Genomic DNA, 18199 nt, shown 5'->3' with positions numbered 1-18199 from the left:
CTGTCCCTCATCTCCTTCACTTTTCTTATGTTCCATCTCTTATCCCATTTTTTGTCCCTCATCTCCTTGACTTTTCTTATGTTCCATCTCTTATCCCATTTCTGTTTCCCTCATCTCCTTGACTTTTCTTATATTCCATTTCTTATCCCATTTCTCTGTCCCTCATCTCCTTGACTTTTCATTTCTTTTCCATTTTCTGTGTACCTCATCTTCTTGACTTTTCTTATGTTCCATTTCTTATCCCCTGTCTGTTCCCTCATCTCCTTGACTTTTCTTATGTTCCATTTTTTATCCCTTTTTTGTTTCCCTAATCTCCTTGACTTTTCTTATGTTCCATTTCTCATCCCATTTCGGTGTCCCTCATCTACTTGACTTTTCAAATGTTCCATCTCTTGTCTCATCTGTCTATCCCTCGCCCTTAACTTTTCCATAATATTTCTCCCTCTCTTATCCCAAGTCCAGCTCTATTACATTCCTTTCCTACCCCAATTCTCTGTCACTCAGAGGCTGTTAAGTGTCTTCCTGGCTGTACTGTAGCTCCATAACTGTTCTAACATTTCTCTCCTTCCCCAATTCTCTGTCACTCAGGTTACGCAGTCACCGTATTTGGCACAGACTTCTTGACTTTTCTAATGTTGCATCTCTTATTCCATTTCCGTATCCATCATATCATTGGCTTTTCAAATGTTCCATCTCTTATCCCATTTCCATGTTCCAGGCCCTCCTAACTTTTCTTTTTCTCCATCTTTCACCCCAAGTCTCTCTCTATAACATTCCTTATCCTGACCCAATTCTCTGTTGCCTAGGTTACACAGTCACCGTATTTGGCACAGACAGCACCTGCCCTCTGTCCAAGGACCACCTGCAGGTCAAGGAGGACTTCCCTCTAGAGGTAGAGGTGGTGCAGACTATGCCTCTCCTACAGGTCAGCACCTCTCTGCCCAAGGTACGGGCCGCGCCCTTGGACCCCGACAGCCCTCAGAGTGCACCCCTTGTCACTGCGGTGACGCTTTATGCAGGCCAAAGGTACGTCGTACATACTGTACTATGCAATGAAACCCTGATATCTTGAACTGACTTCATGCTCCCTAGGGACTAAATTGTATAACAAAAAAGACTACAGACAAACGGTAGAAAAACTAGAGGGTCTGAGTAGGCTTTGGAGCTCCAACGAAGGGCTAGCTCTCGAAATGTCAGCGCAGCTACTGTGTTTCACAGAGGCATTTAACATACTTTTTCAACCTTTTGGTGCTTTATAGCTCGTCTCTAGGGACTAGTTTTCAGTCCTGTCTACTCGGATAAATCAACCTCTCTCAACATGAATTGTACATATATCCATGAAGGTTCATGTTAACAGGTTTCCGCTGCATGTACTTAATACACGCCTTTTCTAATGGCTGTCTCGACTGCGAAATGGCTTTCGTGTCGCATACGAGTTGAGACGGCTGTTAGACACATAGCCAATGAAAGAGAGCGCAAAATCACAAGGAGTCGAAAAAGCAGACAAGGGAAACATACGCACGCACGTACTAAATCAATAACAACGAAAAGCTAAGACACAATTCTATCCTTATTTTAAAGAGGTGAGGTCCCTGTGATGTAGATTATTTTTTTGTATTTTCTACCCTTATTCAAGTTTAGTATGTCTTTTGTGCTTGCCACCCCCTCCCCCACTTAATGCCACGCCCTCTCCCCTTTTGGACGTGTCTACCTATCGCTGATCCTTTCGCTGTTCGTCACACAGGATCCAGGGCACCATCACCCTGGAGAATGTTGGAGGTCGAGCGATAGAGTCCGTCAGCATTTGCCTGAACAGCGAGCAGGGTGACGGTAAGAGTACACTGGAGTTTACAGGAACAGCGGTAACTCTATAAGCTGACCACTTTTTAAGTCTCGTAATATTGTCCACTCAAATACTATTTTGTGATACCTCTATAAGCTGACCACTTCCTCAAGTCTCGAAATATTGGTCACTCAAAAACTGTTCTGTGGTAGCTCCATAAATTGATCACATCTTGAAGTTCTTTAATATTGGTTAATCAAGTACAACAGTGGTACCTCTATAATTCGATCGTTTCTTTATGTTCCTGAATATTGGTCACTAAATCACCGTACCCTTGTACCTCCCTAAGGTCCGGAATTTTGGCCAATCAATTACTGTATTTTTGGTGACCGTAAGTGACCATCAAAAGGCTCCAAAATGTATTTAATCACCTCCGATTAAACGGCCGTCCCGCCATTCCCCAGTCCCAAACGTATTATTAAATGTTATTGTTACCAATATTAAGCGAACATCTACTTTTGTTATGACTTTTACAGGGTTATTTTTTTATTGTTGTTCTTCATCCCAAAGCCAAGCAAAAGGTTTGACACGGTCTCTTGATATTTACAGGGGTCAATGACATCTTCAGTATCGACGAAGACGAATTGAACTCGCGGCTCCCGCTGCCCCCTGGGGAATCAACTGACGTCAGCATCACCATCACGGGCGTCTTTCACGTCCCGATGTGCATCGGGAGCTCAGAGAATATCTACTACGACCCCGAGGCACCATGGGGCCTGAATGGCATTATTCAGTTTCGTTACTATGGGGGTGTGGGTGCGGACCAGCTATACCGACGCGTTTCCATGACAATAGATGTATCTGTCGCTCCCAGTCTCCACTGCCATAACTATGACGTAAAATCGCTACCAAGGTAACGCTTGATAGAAATACCATCGCGTATATCTTAAAGGGAGTATGCATGATATTCCTCTTAGACCCGACCTATGAATGTTGTTTAACTCCACTCAAAGTATGAGCCTAGCTCAGGGTATAAAACATTTGAAAGGTTCGTCAATAATTTTACCATAGGGGTGCCACGCCTTTAACTAAAGAAGCTGTGCTGCATATCAGGGGCTGCGGAATGGTCCCAAGAGTGGGGGGGGAGGCGAAGTGCCGGATTGGGAGGGAGGGGGGTACGTGGGTTTGACAAAGAGTACAGAAAGTGTGTGTATAGGTGGGGGGGGATGGGTTCAAGCGCCCCCTGCCCTTCCCCGCTCACCGCCCCTGCGAATGGATAACCCTGAACATTGATCTGTTGTCCATTTTCAGTAACGCCACTCAGTGCCTTGTGTTATTCGACGCTGATAACAAGACCTCGAACGACATGGAGCTCGACTACAGGGTCCACAACAAACAAGGTGGAAACGACCATTCGGTGTTTTTGCCAAATTTGAAACACTTTGGCGATAGCCCGGAGTCAGTCAAACTGAACAATCTCCGACGAAGAGCTGATACTCAAAAAGTCAGCGTAGCTACTTTGTTTTCACAAGGCGTTCAGCACACCGCATTCAACCTGTAATGAATAACTTCCTTTTTCCAGTGCTTTCGACTCGTATGTTCTCTTGTCCAACCGAACCCATCATAGCCTATATAGTTCCACGTGCTGTCATAGTGTTTCCAGTACTAAAAGTAGCCTACATTCAGGAGTTTGATGATGTTTTTATCGCCAAAAGCCAGCCTCGAGCGATCGTAGCCGCCATCTTAGCTCCAAATTCGAGATGGCGGCTGCGATCGAGACTTGCTTCTCGCGTAAAGAAAACGCCTGCATACAGGGTCAGAGTGTCCTTTGACGCCACGCTTCCCCTAACCAACCACAGGGAACCCAGTCAGAACTCCTGATTGGGCTGTTGAAATAGGTATATTACCCTTCAAGTATAGACGTTTGATTTGATTATTCGCTTACAGACGAGCACAGCGCTACCAACAGCAAGGGCATGCTGAGCATTCAAGGCAACGATACCAAGAAGTAGGTGACTACTTTCGCTGGGCTTCCTGAGTTGACAATAAAGCCTGTTGGGTGAAGCGTGTTTTCGTTGGTTATGGAACCCTGTGGTAAAAAGACATTTTCAATGCTCCAGGTGGCACGTGACTCATTAGATATTCACTTCTCGGAAAGAAATTGCTGCTTGTTTGATATTACGCCTGAAAGTCTCCTCGCGATAATATAATGAGTCACGTTGCATTTGGATCACTAAAAATATCTTTGTTGGTGGAGAGCCTTTTCAAGATCTGTTGTATCAGTAGTGAGCTACCAGTGGCAAACTAAAGCCAAGCACGCCGTCAACAAATGGCAACATAGAATAACATGAAATCAAATATAAACTTTCTTGTGACGTAAATAAAACAAAACCTAATCGTTTTGTGATTTTGTTTTCAGAGTCGCAGTGTATTTACCAAGATTTCTGTTAGCAAGCTCGGCGGACAGAGATACTTCGGTGGTATGTAGCTCGTTTCTTTTAAATTTGATTCACTTCCATTTAAATAATGTATCAAGTACTGTAATGTTACTCCACAACTGGTTAAATGGCTGTTTAAAGTGTTGTGATGTGTGATTGTTTATTTGCTTTTATTTGCTTGTTTGTTTTTCTGCTTGTTCGTTGTTGATGATGCATGTTTCTTTACTTCTTTTCTTGTTAGTTTGTTTCTTTGCTTGTTTTACTTTAGTGCCTTTTCCCTATGTAGTGTTTTATTCAATAAGATTCTGTCTGATGTGGAGTTTTGATCTTGCAGCTGTCAGAAAGAGACCGTCGACGCGCGTACTCCAAGGCCGTGCGGGAGATGATCCTTGTTAACTGGAGACTCGTATCCTTGTTCTTTAGTGAAGTATCTTTGTGAGGCACATGATGTATTAAAATCTCGAAATAACCATCTAAAAACAAATTTCAATACTTTATTTACAAAACTCAATCGAAAATATTGCATTTGCTACCACAAATCAGCCGATGGAAATGGATGCTTTTTCACACTTTGTACTTTGCGGTCGATTACGTAACAATCTCCGATGATTTTTAACGGAAAACGTGAAAAATATTTCAAAATTATGAAAACTGTGTGTTTATGGAAGTTTTTTTGACGATTTGACTGATAATTTAGAGCGGATGGTCTGTTTAATAGCGCCAGTCACAGTGTTCCCAGTGATTTTAGTATCTTAGCTGGTAGAGCCTTGCTTGTTCGACCCAAACTGTTATGCCCTTAACATTGTCAAGCCGGTTTGCCTACTAAGTGGATTCGGTAACCTCGACAACTTCACTCTTGACATTGACATGTTGAAGTGTATTAAGCCAGATCCCGTCCTCTTCGGTGAGTATGAAGGCAGTGTTACCTTGTCATCAGTGTGATTATGGAATGTTGGGTGATTATAGTGATGGCGATGGCGATGGCGATGGAGATAATGATAGTATTGATAATGATGTATTGATAATGAAAGTAATGTATTGATAATGAAGATGATAATGATAACAATAGTGATGTAATGATAATAATAATGATTATGATGACCATGATAATGGAAATTTCTATGCTGATAATAATGATAGTGATGATGATTGTGTTATAATAGTCGATGTGATAATGGTAGTGATGATATGATAATACTGATAACAATGATATTGATCATAAAGTCTCTAGTTAATGACAATAATATTGTATGATTTTGATGACAATTATGATGATACAAACTGATTTTGATTATGACAATGTATACACCCATTTCGGTTGTCAGTGCGAATGGCAAATGACTTATGGGTACTAATTATTCGTTAAATTAATGGTGTTAAATAAAGTCCAGCAATATCAGAGCCAAGCATTGGTAACCATTAACGTATAATTGTTTTTATTTCTCCATATGCATCGAGACGCATGGTTACGTTCGGTCGTAGAACTGCCATTTGCCAATGGCCATTCGCTATTTGCACTGACAACCTTTATTAAAATAGGCAATACTGCCGGAGATGATGGTTTGTTTTCTCTTTCCCCGTTTTCTTAGCCGTGACGGTGGACGGTATCGCATACACGCAGGACAGTCGCGTCACTGTGTCTCCGGGAACGGCCGTCCGCATAGATGCAAGCGTCACTAACACCACAGGTAACAGGAAATAAGGAATAATTATGCGTTTATTTACAGGGGCGTGTCTTGAGATAAACGCATGGTTGGGTCCAGAGTAGTTATTCACTGACCACGGATCAATTAAGTTCAAATCGGCATCCTTAGATCTGGTAATATGTCACTAGATCCATCTAGAAACTTTTTCTATCTAAATACACACATAAAATTAACCTTCTTCTTAACTTCCAACTAAGCGGTCAACCGGAGTCGAACCCATCTTGTCATATGAGCAGACACGCGCCTGATTAATTTGGTGGAGCGATTGTGATATTTTCGGTTGAGTCTAGTAAAATTTTTAGGTTGTTAATTCGAGGTATTAATAATATCGAGGGAAACAATTTAATTAGTTTAGTCTGCGCGAACTCTTAGTATTAGTATTAGTATTTTTTCACGCGTTATTCCTTTTGGATAAAGATTTAAAATGGCAGGACTTGCAAGCAATTGTCATCTTTCTCTTATTAGAACACATTTGTGTTACAGATATTACCTACGAACAGATATCGATAACGTTTGAGCCATACCAAGACTACGCGAACGGTTATCGAGCGACAGACCTGCACGGTAAAGTAGCCTGGGTTGGAGAACTGAGCACCAACTCGCCAAATAAGGTAAGTGGTGACCACATGACTACAAAAAAAAACATGCTTTGAAAGAGAGCCTTGTAACACAATATGATATGTGCAATGATACTGCTCTCTCGCCGCTGCTTATCACCTTAATCTCGTCTCTTAAAGTGCCCTTATCGGTCATACCTTTGTTATTGTTTTCATTTAATATTGGAAGTCACATAATGTACTGAAATCTCGAAATAACTATCTAAAAACAAAGTTTTATACTTTATGTACCAAATTCAGTCGAAAACATCACTTTGGTTTCCTCAAATCTGCCGATGGAAAGGGATTCTTTTCCTCGCTCGGTTCTTTGCTAGGATGACAAAATGGCGGCTGACAGAGGCTGTTTATGCCGGACTCTAATTTTTCGGATGAAGGGCTCAACCAATGTCCCGTCCCATAAATAACGTGTTTTGAAACCATTTCAGTGCTGGCTTACGAATCAAGGATTTTGAATGACGGAAGCTAGATGGAGATTTAGCTGGTGGAAATCTTCGGCGAGAGTTCGCAGAATGTTGAAACCTGCAGTAAAAGTTGTCTGTGGCATGTGCGGCTTTGGGCAGCGCCGACAAAATCAAAGAGATTGATTCAACAATAGGGCACTGGAGCTAAGAGATCACGTGATGTTTGGGTGGCAAACTAGAACGCGCTCAGTCTTTTAGCTGTGGCAATTATTCAGCGCTCACGAAAAAGCCAGAATTCCTTTTTTTAGAAAGGGTTTAGTTTCATTTATAAATGTTTTTTTTCCTTTGGTGTGACGGGCGCAGTTATTTCTAATTTTTTGTTTTATTATTTTGTTTTGAATTTGCCACCCAGAAAGGTCACGTGATCTCTTAGCACAAGCCCCCTATTAGCTAGCCGGATCTCCAGTGGGTTTATTTGGAAATTACTGTGGGATTCCTGTGGAAGGAATTTCCGAATAAACCCACTGGAGAGCCGGCCTAGCAGGCTATTCAACAATTGGTTTGCGAATTTTTCCCCAAAGCCCTGGGTCTCAGGGCTTTTCAAGATTAGTGAGATAAAGATTTGACCAAGCGATCAATTTTTTCTTGACAAATTCTTGCCGCGAGTCTCATATTGACAGGAATCAGGATTTTTCACCATGTTTCTGGAGATCAGGGAGCGAAAAAGCTCTTCTAAATATGGGCATCAATGTCCATATAAGGCAATACAAACGAAGGACACTATCCATGGGGAATATGTTTGATATATGGTTGATTGATTAATTAATGATTGGGTTCGGAAGCCATGATTGAATTTTGTATATTGTTTTGCAGCTCCCTCCCGGTAACACTGTCGGACATTCATGCTCGTTCGTGTTCTTCTACCCCGGAGATTTCATGATCCAAATCGCTTGCACTGAAGCAGCAAATTCACATGACTCTCAAGGTACTTCCGCTGCCACTAGCAGAAACCTGGTTAACGGTGTAAACGCGGGCTCGTCGCTTGGAATGAACAGAGGGACTGATCCGACAGCTTCTACCACATGGACGTTTTCTCCTATTTTGAGAATAACGGTGGTCACGTGACAGTGAAAGCGTGCACGTGTTTTGAGGTGATGAAGCAGCAGTCGGCTGTGAGACTGGTTATGGAGTTATGGTCATGGAGTTATCTACAGCAGTCATGATGTCATGATGCAGTCATGATGAATAAAGCGTTCTCTTGTTATCAAGAAGGAACAACGGTGAGACAACTCAGTGTTTTGTACGTACTTAAGAATTAATGGAGTCAGCTGTAAGACTGGCTCACAAACATATCTTAACCAGCCGTCAGTTTGATGCTTTGCATCTTCTTATGCAAAGGAAGATACATCATTTCTACTGGATCTTAATGAGAAAGTCCTCAGCGTTTGTAAGTATTTATTTTAAGACTGCGCATGTACTTGGGGGATAAAGGCATTGGATGTGAGACTGGTTCTCACGAAGCCGTCGATGTCATGTTGGTGAAAGATCGTGTTCGTAAAAACAAAAAACAACCCTCAGAGGCTCAGTGGGTTTGAGGCTGTGAGAGTTGTTCTCAGGGAGCAGTTTAAACACGATTCGCCTGTCGACGTCGGATCAGCCTTTCGTTTGTAACTTGGGCCCGTTACACATTGCCACATTACATCATGACCCTTTGTCACAAGACCCTACACAGGCCAATTGCTTTAGGTAAACCTGTGGTCCCATGAGTCATGCTTACTGGATGCTTCGGGACTGGGCAAGACTTTGATGCTGCATGTGAACAATTCTAAAAAACTAAAAATTCATCATTTTGTGCTTTGATAAAAGGATCCTTGTTCCATAGAGTACCTTTGGGTGTTTATTATTGAGGTTATGTAAATCCAAAGCCATGTACGAATGTTGGGTAAATTATGTACATTGGTTGATATAAAACACGAAATTACAAAGAAAAATGTCACTTGCATTGTTATGACCATCTAGCAGACAGTACCTAGGACGTCCCTACTACCCGCTATAAATCGCTATGAATTCTTACCACTGTTGACTCGTGATTTGGATTGCGAAGTCAAAAGACAAAAAAAGCTGCTAGAGCAGCCCACCCCCGTGGGAAAGTTGTTATCGAATAAGCGCCTAGGCTCAGTTTCCAGCCGTGGTTACGTCGCGCTCTGTTCCTGAGGATCGCGGGCGCACGGCTAGAAACCGAACCTAAACGTCTTGCACTCAATAAACTTTGTGACTAATGGGGGGGGGGGGGTGGGTGGGGGTCTAAAGTTTAAGGGGAAGTAATTATAAATGACAGAGGTATCTACCACAACGGTCAGGCCCGAACCCATGTGGGGGGGGGGGGCAGGGGGTACGGCAAAGGTCCACTTTCGGTTCTCAATAGACGTGCTGTTGTAGACAAAACTATAAAGCATAAGCTAGATCACTCTGGTACGTAGCCAAATCCGACAATTAAATGTCCGTGGAGATACTGCATAGGCATAAAAAATCCCTTTTTGTTCTTTCGGGGGTGGTCAGATTTTTATTAGAGAGCTCCCCCCCCCCCCCCCCCCCCCCCCCAAGAAAAATCCTGGGTGCGGGCCTGACGGTGTCCGGCCAACTTGCCACCATAGCCAACCCAACACCATAGCAAACTCACCACCATAGCCAACGCGCCACCGTAGCCAACTCGCCACCATAGCCAACTTGCCACCATAGCAAACTCACCACCATAGCAAACTCACCACCATAGCAAACTCGCCACCATAGCAAACTCGCCACCAGGGTTTTTATCTAGAGATTAAACGGGTTTTGAAATAAGCTTCTCCGTATGAGCGCCTACCGGATAAGGATCAGTGACCACTTATTAGCCACATTGATAGGTATATTCCAAGCATACCCTGGGTACTAGAGTCTCGAGCTTCGTTCATTTACTAACGTAAAGTACCCAGGGTAATCCAAGCACAAAAAAAATATTCATGAGATTAATTCCCTATATGCTTAGCGTGTTTGTCTGTGAAAAAAATCCCTGAGTCTGTTGGGCTTGATGTGTGAGGCAGTGAGGAATGGGGAGAGCCAATCATGAAATGGGGTGGGATGGCTCCTTGTGACGTCACAATTCTTATCAACCACAGGAAGCCCAATTTAAAGTGCCTCGCCTGGAACATGACATAACTCCCCCCTCCTCCCCCCCCCCCCCCCCCCTAAGCAAATACTTTGAGATTTCAAAGAAAGATATAGTTCTCTGTCTATTCACAGAAAGATGGGTTGACAATCCTATCTATCTTTCTGTCAATTTACTGTTTATCTTTTCTTGTTGTTGTTGCTTTGGCTCACTTGAATTCTTTAGTCCCCTTTAGGCTATTGAATGTAGTTAGGTAAAGCTATTATTAAAATTCAAGATCTGTATCCTGATAAAGTGCGCTTAGTCCTCGGCTCTCTCATGCGGCACCACAGACCACCCGTCAGTGCGCAAGAGCTTACGTGCCACAGGTGGCCCGCGTTACGCCCAGTGAGCATCCAGGGATGCGTGCAGGTGGAACGGTCCGAAAATGCGAAAAATGCTCGAAACCATGCACGCGGAGAAATAGCCAGCATTTTTAGCCCTTTTTACCCTCTTTTCTCAGCAACCCTCTAACATTTGAAATAAAAGAACCCTATTGTCTTTTTGGACCTCAGGTAACTTCAAGAATACCAATATTATATGTACTTTTAACTAAGGGTCTTTTATTTATTTATTCAACGTATTTCCAAAGTTAAAACTTACATAGTTTCCATATAATGTCCATCTTTGAACTGAATTCGCCAATAAGGGCGCGCAGCGCGCGAATAAAGTTCTTGTTCTGCTTAGAGGGGACGCGACATAGCTTCAAATAACATCTTATCCCGTGACACACAATCCCTAGAGGTGCATTTCTATTAAAGTACAACTCAATGCAAGGTTCAAATATGGTATGATAAGGCGTAAGCCTTATTCCCTTCATCAAATTAGTTCTGTTGCGACCACAAAATTCCTGTGGACGACTTTGGCTCGTGTTCTCTCGCTGCCAGGTGATGGGGACCTGCCCTCTCTGGATGGGACCCGAGATCGCTTGTACAAATAACGCCCTGTTTAACTCAATATGCAGAGTTCGTTACAGCAGGCAACTGGCAGCCGAAGGCTACATGTTCTAACACGCGTTGCTTCAACTCACCGACTTGTTGCCGCAGGGCGCTGGCAACAGCATTTAGTTCAATACTCTTTTCCTTTAACTGTTGCACGCGCACTTCAAGTTGCGCCTCGCGCTCGAGTTTCTTGCGGCGACATTTCGACGCGGCAACTCTATTTTTTTGTTTTTTGCGCTCGCGTTTAACAATCTCTTGAAGTTCTAAGTCTATTGGTGGAAGCGGAAGCCCACCCAACCCCGAATTATGCGGAGGCGCTGCTTGCTCCTCGTATTTAAATGTTACCTCGCTTGTCATATGATCGCTAAACGAACTACTACTGTGTTCAGCCATTTCCTGGTGTAAGTCCTGATGCATCGACACAGTCCCAATACTTCCCGAGTAATGCATGGATTCCAAGTCACACGTGCTCTCCTGGGGAGCGTGCTGATAGCTGTGAATACTATAAGTGTCTTGCGAAGGGGCGCTTTCATGGTTTACTTTAACAGCCACAGACTGCTCACTGGAACTGTTGTTCTGTGTATCGTGTATGTGTTGCAGAGCCTCCGCAAATCCCTGCACGTAAACCTCCCTCTGCCGCGCTACAGTGTTTCCTTCTTTAAGTACGCGAGTTGGCGTAGGGGTCTTGTTTTGTATACTTTGTAGAATCCTGTCAAACTCCGGCGACACTAAACTAAATAACGGAAACTCGGGAGACGGCAGCTGTATAGGGTTCCCTTTCGGCGTCAAGCCAGTATTATTCCCGATAAACTTTTCAAGGTCAGGGGTAACGATTTTGAAAGTCCCTAAGTCGGGAGAATTTGAGAACAAGTTTCTACTAGCGCTGGGTCTGAAGTTCTCCTGACCTGTCATTCCTGGAGGACGGAGGTTCAGTCGCATGGAGTTCTTGTCATATTTGTTGTGGTGACCGACCATGTGGGAATTCTGCTCATAGAATAGCACTTCCATGTTATCGTAATTCCCATACAAATGGTGGTCCCCCATTTTAGTCCTATTGCCCTGTCCTTCCCGAGTTTCTGTTTTTAAATGGAGGAATTTTCCGAGGCACTGAAGCCGCTAGCAACACCTGCAATTTTTCGAAATGAAGTCACCCCGTGCATAAACACATTACATCACCTGGTAAGCCGCTTATTGGCTGATACCCCGGAGTGCTTGGCCAATCCAAGACATTTCCGAGAAAACGACATTCTATGAAAAACCACCTCGTAGAAAAACGCGCGAAAACTTCCAAGTCTTTGGCTTATTTCTCTGTTTTCCCTGTATATTATTTTTCCCAATTTATCCCGGGAATTCAAAATAAGTGTTCCGACAAAGCAAAATAATCAAACCACCATGAGAACACCTGCGTTTTTCGTGTTAGTTGCAAATGTTTTTCACGGGTCGCTGGTTCGTGAAATGCCCTGAATTCCACCTGTTAAGATCAAAGTCAATAACTCTAAGGATCACGAAACTGGATGGAAAAAGACGGCAACAATCTGAGTGTTAGCTACTAGAATTGTTTTGGTTAGATATCGGCAAAGAGAAACAGAAATGAAAAGACTAATTTTTATCTCGGTGTCAACTTTTATAAGCAAAAAACAAACAACTCAGTTATAGTAGTATTTATCTTTTTTTAGCTTTATCTATTAAGCGGCCACCCACGAAGACGGTCGCTTTATAGAGGTTCCAATGGTATCGAAAGGTACCGGTGGCACATGGAACATATCAAGAAAATTTAGCCAAAAGTTGTCGTTTTTCCCAGACGCAGTCACTTCTATATAAGGAAACTAATATATTCCTTATTTGGAAAAACTGCATGAGATTCTTGTCATTTTTAAGGTTGCCGTACCGCAGGTGCTTCGCAAACTTTATGAATTGTATTCAGAAGAGAAAAACAGTGACTTGACCATTTTTAGTGAATGGAGAAAGCATCTGAAAAGAAACTAAAATTCCTCGGTACCAGACCCCTAAAACGACAACGGTTTCTTCTTATGTTGTCTGCCAAAAGAAAAATTTCTTAAACGGCCTCTGTAACGGTTTTGAGTCCGTAAGCCGCTTTCCGTTTTTCGCTACGGGATATCAATTAACATACGCATTTCAATTATTTTGTTTGAAATTATTTTTAATTATTTTGTTTAACTCGTTCGGTCAATTCCTTATTAGGACATTGCATACCATATTTGGAAGCCAGCTTCAATCCTTTTTTTTTTGTAGGCTTAGAACTATGTGTTTTGAAAACTGAGACCCGTAACTATATAGCTGTCCATGGAATCTCAAGAGATGCGCAGTTTTGACTGTGAGGGTAAAACAGGGTTCCGCCTAGGATATAGACTTGGATTTTTATATCTTTATTTTATGCACGAGACAATTTCCTTTAGCCCCTCTCCTCCAATATCTAATGATGATCCCTCGACGGAAAAACCTGGAAAACGTGCAATTCCAGGCCTCCCAAGAAACCGCGAAAAGGTCTTATCTCCCACCCTCCTTCTCCCCGGACTAGAAGCACCAATAGCGCTAAAACGGGGACCAAAAGGGGACTTGCGCTAAAGGCTGGTTCTCACTAGGACGCAAAAGTGCAAACGGAAGCGCAAGCGCAAGAAAATCAAGCGATGAAAATCAAACGATGTTGCGCGCGCTTCCAAAATGCCACAGACAAGTGATAGGATTTCAATGAAAGATTGGACTACTGAAAAGTAGGACCCGACTCCGAGATCGATGGGATTCTGATTTTCAACCTTGAACCTTTGTTCGCAAAGCCTTTAAGCGGGCATACAAAGTCAAACAAATACGAGAAATAAGAGAAAAATAAACACTCAGAAACTTAGTCGATAAGGAATGCGGAAGTTTTTTTCTGAGCATCTGAAAGAAAAGCGTTAATGTTTATAGAAGACCGTTATGAGAGAATAGTGAGCTATATTTTAACCCGTTGTCGAACTTGAGGCAAAATGTTAGTGTAAAAAAATTCGATTAACATGTTTTCCCTAGGAAAAAATAACCAAACGGGTTCCCTGGTTACTGAGAAACGAGCGAATGTCGTAACGCGTCAATATGAATCAGCCAATCACGTGCCGTGCATAAAATGCCCATCAAAAGCAGAAAGCCATCTCGGGATTAGTCAAACAAAGCAAACGAAGCAAAAACGAGATGAAGAACATGTCACTCTTTGTGTCAACTTTGTCTGTAAGCTCTCACATTCCAAGCGAATGTCGTAACGCGCAGAAAGCCATCTCGCAGTCGACCCTTTACTCACACTGACCTCCGGGATTTAGACCGTTTGGGTGCGCCAGTTGGAAACGAAGCAAAGCTTTCTCTACGTTTAATTCTTTCATTTTAAACCATAAAGGTAAGCTCAAGTATTTCCAAATGAACTCTGAAAGCGAGTATTGAGCTTTAGGGACAATTCATGACAAGACGCAAATAGACTGTAAGTTCAAGTTTTCCACCAGGGGCTCCGGAGTAGCGCGTTTGTATGTCAACAAGAGAGAATAAGATACGCACGCCATGTCGATTCCCACCACGTCTGCGCGTGAGGATTTTTACTCACCATACCCCCTCGCTTTAAGGAGGTGTTACACTGGATAACATGCAGGAAAAACCTTTCGCGTAGAAAGTTTTTGACCGTGTAACATATCGCACAATACGATGTTGAGGAAGGAATCCAAGAAAAAGCCGTTTATTTCATAAACTATCCGTGTAGCGAGGGAATGCATTTTTGTGACGATCACAGCCAGCAAGCCGAAGTATATGAGCTTCTATAATAGTGAGAAAATAAAGAGATATTACTGTACTTCTTTGTTTCTGTTTAAAGACGTTTATATAACTAATGTACATATACATGTCTACATGCAAGCTGGAGTCGGGATTTGAATCAAACGCGGTTTCACTGCCATGGATTTATCGCTCGTCGCTATTTTTCTCTCTTTTTGACTTGATTTCGCCGCTCAAACAAACAAAACAGTCAAACTATTCAGGGATTTAGCTTTCTGTGAGTATATTTGCTAATCTTGCTTACTCAAGTTGGATTTGTTTTCTTCGCGATAATTTACAGGACGCGACCCGCGGGGGGGGTAGGATAAATAAATAGACATGTTTATTATCAATATCAATATTCTTTATTAACAGCTTAATAATCAGTTTACAGCAATGCTGCCCGCAAATAGCTAAAGCTCATCGAGGCGGGCAGCGAAAAGGTGACAATACTTATGAATACGAAGAGCTATTTACAAATAATAATAATAATAATATAATGATATATGAAATATAATGGTATGCAAATATAGTCTTATATATACGGGGTGTGAAGGGAGTTATGGAAAAGTCAAATCTTGGAAATTTTAGATAATATGTTTGTCGTATCAATATGAATATCCTTAACTCTCAGTATTTATAATAATAATGATTGTATATATTTATTAAAATTTGGTTTAGAAAGATCACGCATGTCAGGTGGAATAATGTTCAAGAGATTGGCTCCAAATTTGCCGAACGATTTTATTTCTTGACTTAGTCTTGATTGTACTATAAAGTAGTTACCGAAAGTTATTGAAAACCTTTAGCAGTTCATTTACAATAAACCGAATAAGAAGCATCAGTCAGAAACACAAACTACTATTTATAAATTTGGAAGTACAGAAATCGCTTAGTCTGTTTGTGCGAGGCCTTGGGGTAAGAGCATTGGTACTCCCTGACCTGAGAGAATACCCATGATGGTGGATACCGTGCGCGCTAAGGACGGATTTCAAGGGCTCTGACTCGCGCGTGGACGGAGGAAACTTGTGACACGCCTCTCCACACCGTGTGTAGAGGTTCTGCAAGCCGGTTACTTCCAGAGAGTCTTGATAACTCAAGCCAGGGAGTATGATGCGAAGGGTTCTACGTTGTACACCCTCAATGACATGCTCAATGTAGTCCGATAGGGCTGACCACACGGGCGAGGCGGTATTTCTAAAATTGACCTTATTAGCGAGATGTATAAATACGAAGACAATATAAAAGGAGCATATATCCAGGAGCTCCAAAAGGGGGGGGGGGGCAAAGCAAGGGTTCCAAGAAAGGTAGGTGGGAATTCAATGTTCTTCCGTGTATTTCCTTATATTACTTGTTTTTTCAGCAAAAAAAAAACTGAAAATAGGGGGGCCGGGGCCCGCTAGGCTCACCCCTAAACCCGCCTCTGAGTGGTGGGGCGGTGGTTTAGTCCCTCTCTTATCTTATGCTCTCTTGCACCGCGCACCTCGAGCTTTGTTTGCATACGGGAAATCAACTTGCCTTATTATGTGTTTTATTATTACTACACGTTTTCTTTGGGTTACATAAACTACTAAACTGCTCTTGTAGTCTTCAATCGGTGGAGTTCTGTAAAGGCCCCGAAATGATCTCAGGACCCGTAATGAGTGCTGAGAGTCCCAGGAGTGCTCGTAATGAACCTTGTGGAATTACCAGAATGGACAAAGCGAAAGAGAAAGGAAACATGTTTTAAAGTATCAAAATAAACGAACAAAACAAAGGCCATGATACTCAGGCAATATACACTACTCAACCACTCGCCTCGATGACAGAGTGTCAGTCAATGTCAATGACGTTATAGGTCACTTGGTTTAAGAAATTGCTTTGTCTGAAATTGCTCTTAGATTATAATAAAACTTCCTGCAACATTGTCTGAATTGTGTCTTTTCAGATGAACCAGATTGTCATAGCTTGCCTTGTCTTCCTAGCTGGAGGTATGCAAGTTTGTCTATTTTCCCTCATGGCCTTATAACAAGGCTTGGCTTTCCATTGTTGATAAGGGAACTCATTACTGGGGGGGGGGGGGGGGGGGGGGCTCCCATAAATTACAAATAGTCTAGCTCACAACGAGTTTCATTCTCATCCCAAAAAGGTTAAATTTTGCATCTTTTTACCCATTATATTACTAAAGTACCATACTCAAGCATATTCTTGTTATCCTAACTTTGGAAGTCCCCTGGAACTATTTAAATCATATATTTTTTGTCACTAGTTGCTCTGGTACACTCAGAAAATACAACGACTGCAGTGCCCACAGATATTTTGGAGAACAAGACTCTATGTAAGTGAAGGCTTAATCTTTGCCTTTCAATACCATGATTCCTGGTAATCTGGTTAGAAGTGTGAAAAATGCAATAATTAACTATTTTAATGCTGTAAACTTATGAATACTCAATTCAGAAAAACGGGCGGCAGGCAATGCTAGTAAGTATTACAGCTTTGCAGACCCACCGATAGATCAGGCCCGTACGCAGGATTTTTCTTTTGGGAAGGGGGGTGCGGAATCCGAAAAAGTGGACCTGATTTTTCCGGGGTGGGGGGGGGGGGGGGGAGTTTTCTGATAAAAATCTGACCACCCTCGAAAGAACAAAGAGGGATGTTTTATGCCTTTGCAGTATCTCCACGGGACGTTTATTGTCGGGTTTGGCTAAATACCCGAGTGATCTAGCGTATGCTTTATAGTTTGTCTACAATTAGCACGCCTATTGAGAACCGAAAGTGGACCTTCGGCCGTTGTGAGGGGGGGGGGGGGAGTGGGCGTTTGCACCCCATGCACCCCCTCTGGGTACGGGCCTGTAGATGCAGTTTTTCTACACTGAAACATGATAGGACAGTGGAATTTAAAATAACAATACTTAGTGAAACAATTAAAACGTGTATATTTTCCCCAAGAAAAGGTAATTAATAATGCCTCTGTTAATCCTCAGCAATGGCTCCCAGCACTGCTGCACCAGCAACAGGTAAGTTGACATAAGTAAGAAAGTAGAGATCTTACTATTGCTCTGCCCTATACCATACCCCAATAACAGACTGAGAAACAGTAAAACCCCTCAAGTTTAATATGTTTGGAGTAAAGCCTTTAGAATTGTGATCAGCCCAATTACAGGCTGTTTATTCCCTTGAGATTTTCTTTCTGAGTCTTTTTATCCATCTTGATCTGGCTTCTCATAATATATTGCATTTTTAAGTCCCTTACCTGAACCATGGCTTCAGGTAAGGGACTTAAATATCAAATGACAACCAACATCAACAACATCAGGTTATTTGACATAAGTAAGAAAGTAAGCACAATTTATATCAGATCCTA

At 42.4% G+C, this 18199-nt stretch overlaps 2 protein-coding genes across 2 annotated transcripts in view; one reads left to right on the top strand and one right to left on the bottom strand.

Annotated features, from left to right (window-relative positions):
• Positions 1–8936, top strand: part of LOC116602029 (trafficking protein particle complex subunit 9) — a 16051-nt gene extending 7115 nt beyond the window's left edge. The window contains exons 12-22 of the mRNA XM_048734480.1: positions 807–1026; positions 1745–1830; positions 2393–2696; positions 3095–3183; positions 3731–3791; positions 4203–4263; positions 4556–4627; positions 5032–5125; positions 5811–5909; positions 6411–6538; positions 7819–8936. Coding sequence (XP_048590437.1) covers positions 807–1026; positions 1745–1830; positions 2393–2696; positions 3095–3183; positions 3731–3791; positions 4203–4263; positions 4556–4627; positions 5032–5125; positions 5811–5909; positions 6411–6538; positions 7819–8070 — 1466 coding nt within the window. The 3' untranslated portion in view covers positions 8071–8936. The remainder of the gene's footprint in view (positions 1–806; positions 1027–1744; positions 1831–2392; positions 2697–3094; positions 3184–3730; positions 3792–4202; positions 4264–4555; positions 4628–5031; positions 5126–5810; positions 5910–6410; positions 6539–7818) is intronic.
• Positions 8937–10672: 1736 nt separating this feature from the next.
• Positions 10673–12202, bottom strand: LOC5505701 (transcription factor Jun). The gene has a single exon (XM_032374029.2). It carries the CDS (start codon positions 12112–12114, stop codon positions 11083–11085), a length of 1032 nt encoding a protein of 343 aa, XP_032229920.2. The 5' UTR covers positions 12115–12202; the 3' UTR covers positions 10673–11082.
• Between the last annotated feature and the right edge of the window lie 5997 nt (positions 12203–18199).

This window comes from Nematostella vectensis, chromosome 11 (genome assembly GCF_932526225.1).
Source record: "Nematostella vectensis chromosome 11, jaNemVect1.1, whole genome shotgun sequence".
Lineage (NCBI taxonomy): Eukaryota > Metazoa > Cnidaria > Anthozoa > Actiniaria > Edwardsiidae > Nematostella > Nematostella vectensis.
The sequence above is the reverse complement of the archived record's forward strand: the minus strand, read 5'-3'. Positions and strand labels throughout refer to the sequence as shown.

Bases quoted from the DNA above. Each gene is read 5' to 3' on its own strand.
- LOC5505701 (XM_032374029.2), bottom strand. From the start codon at position 12,114: ATGGGGGACCACCATTTGTATGGGAATTACGATAACATGGAAGTGCTA.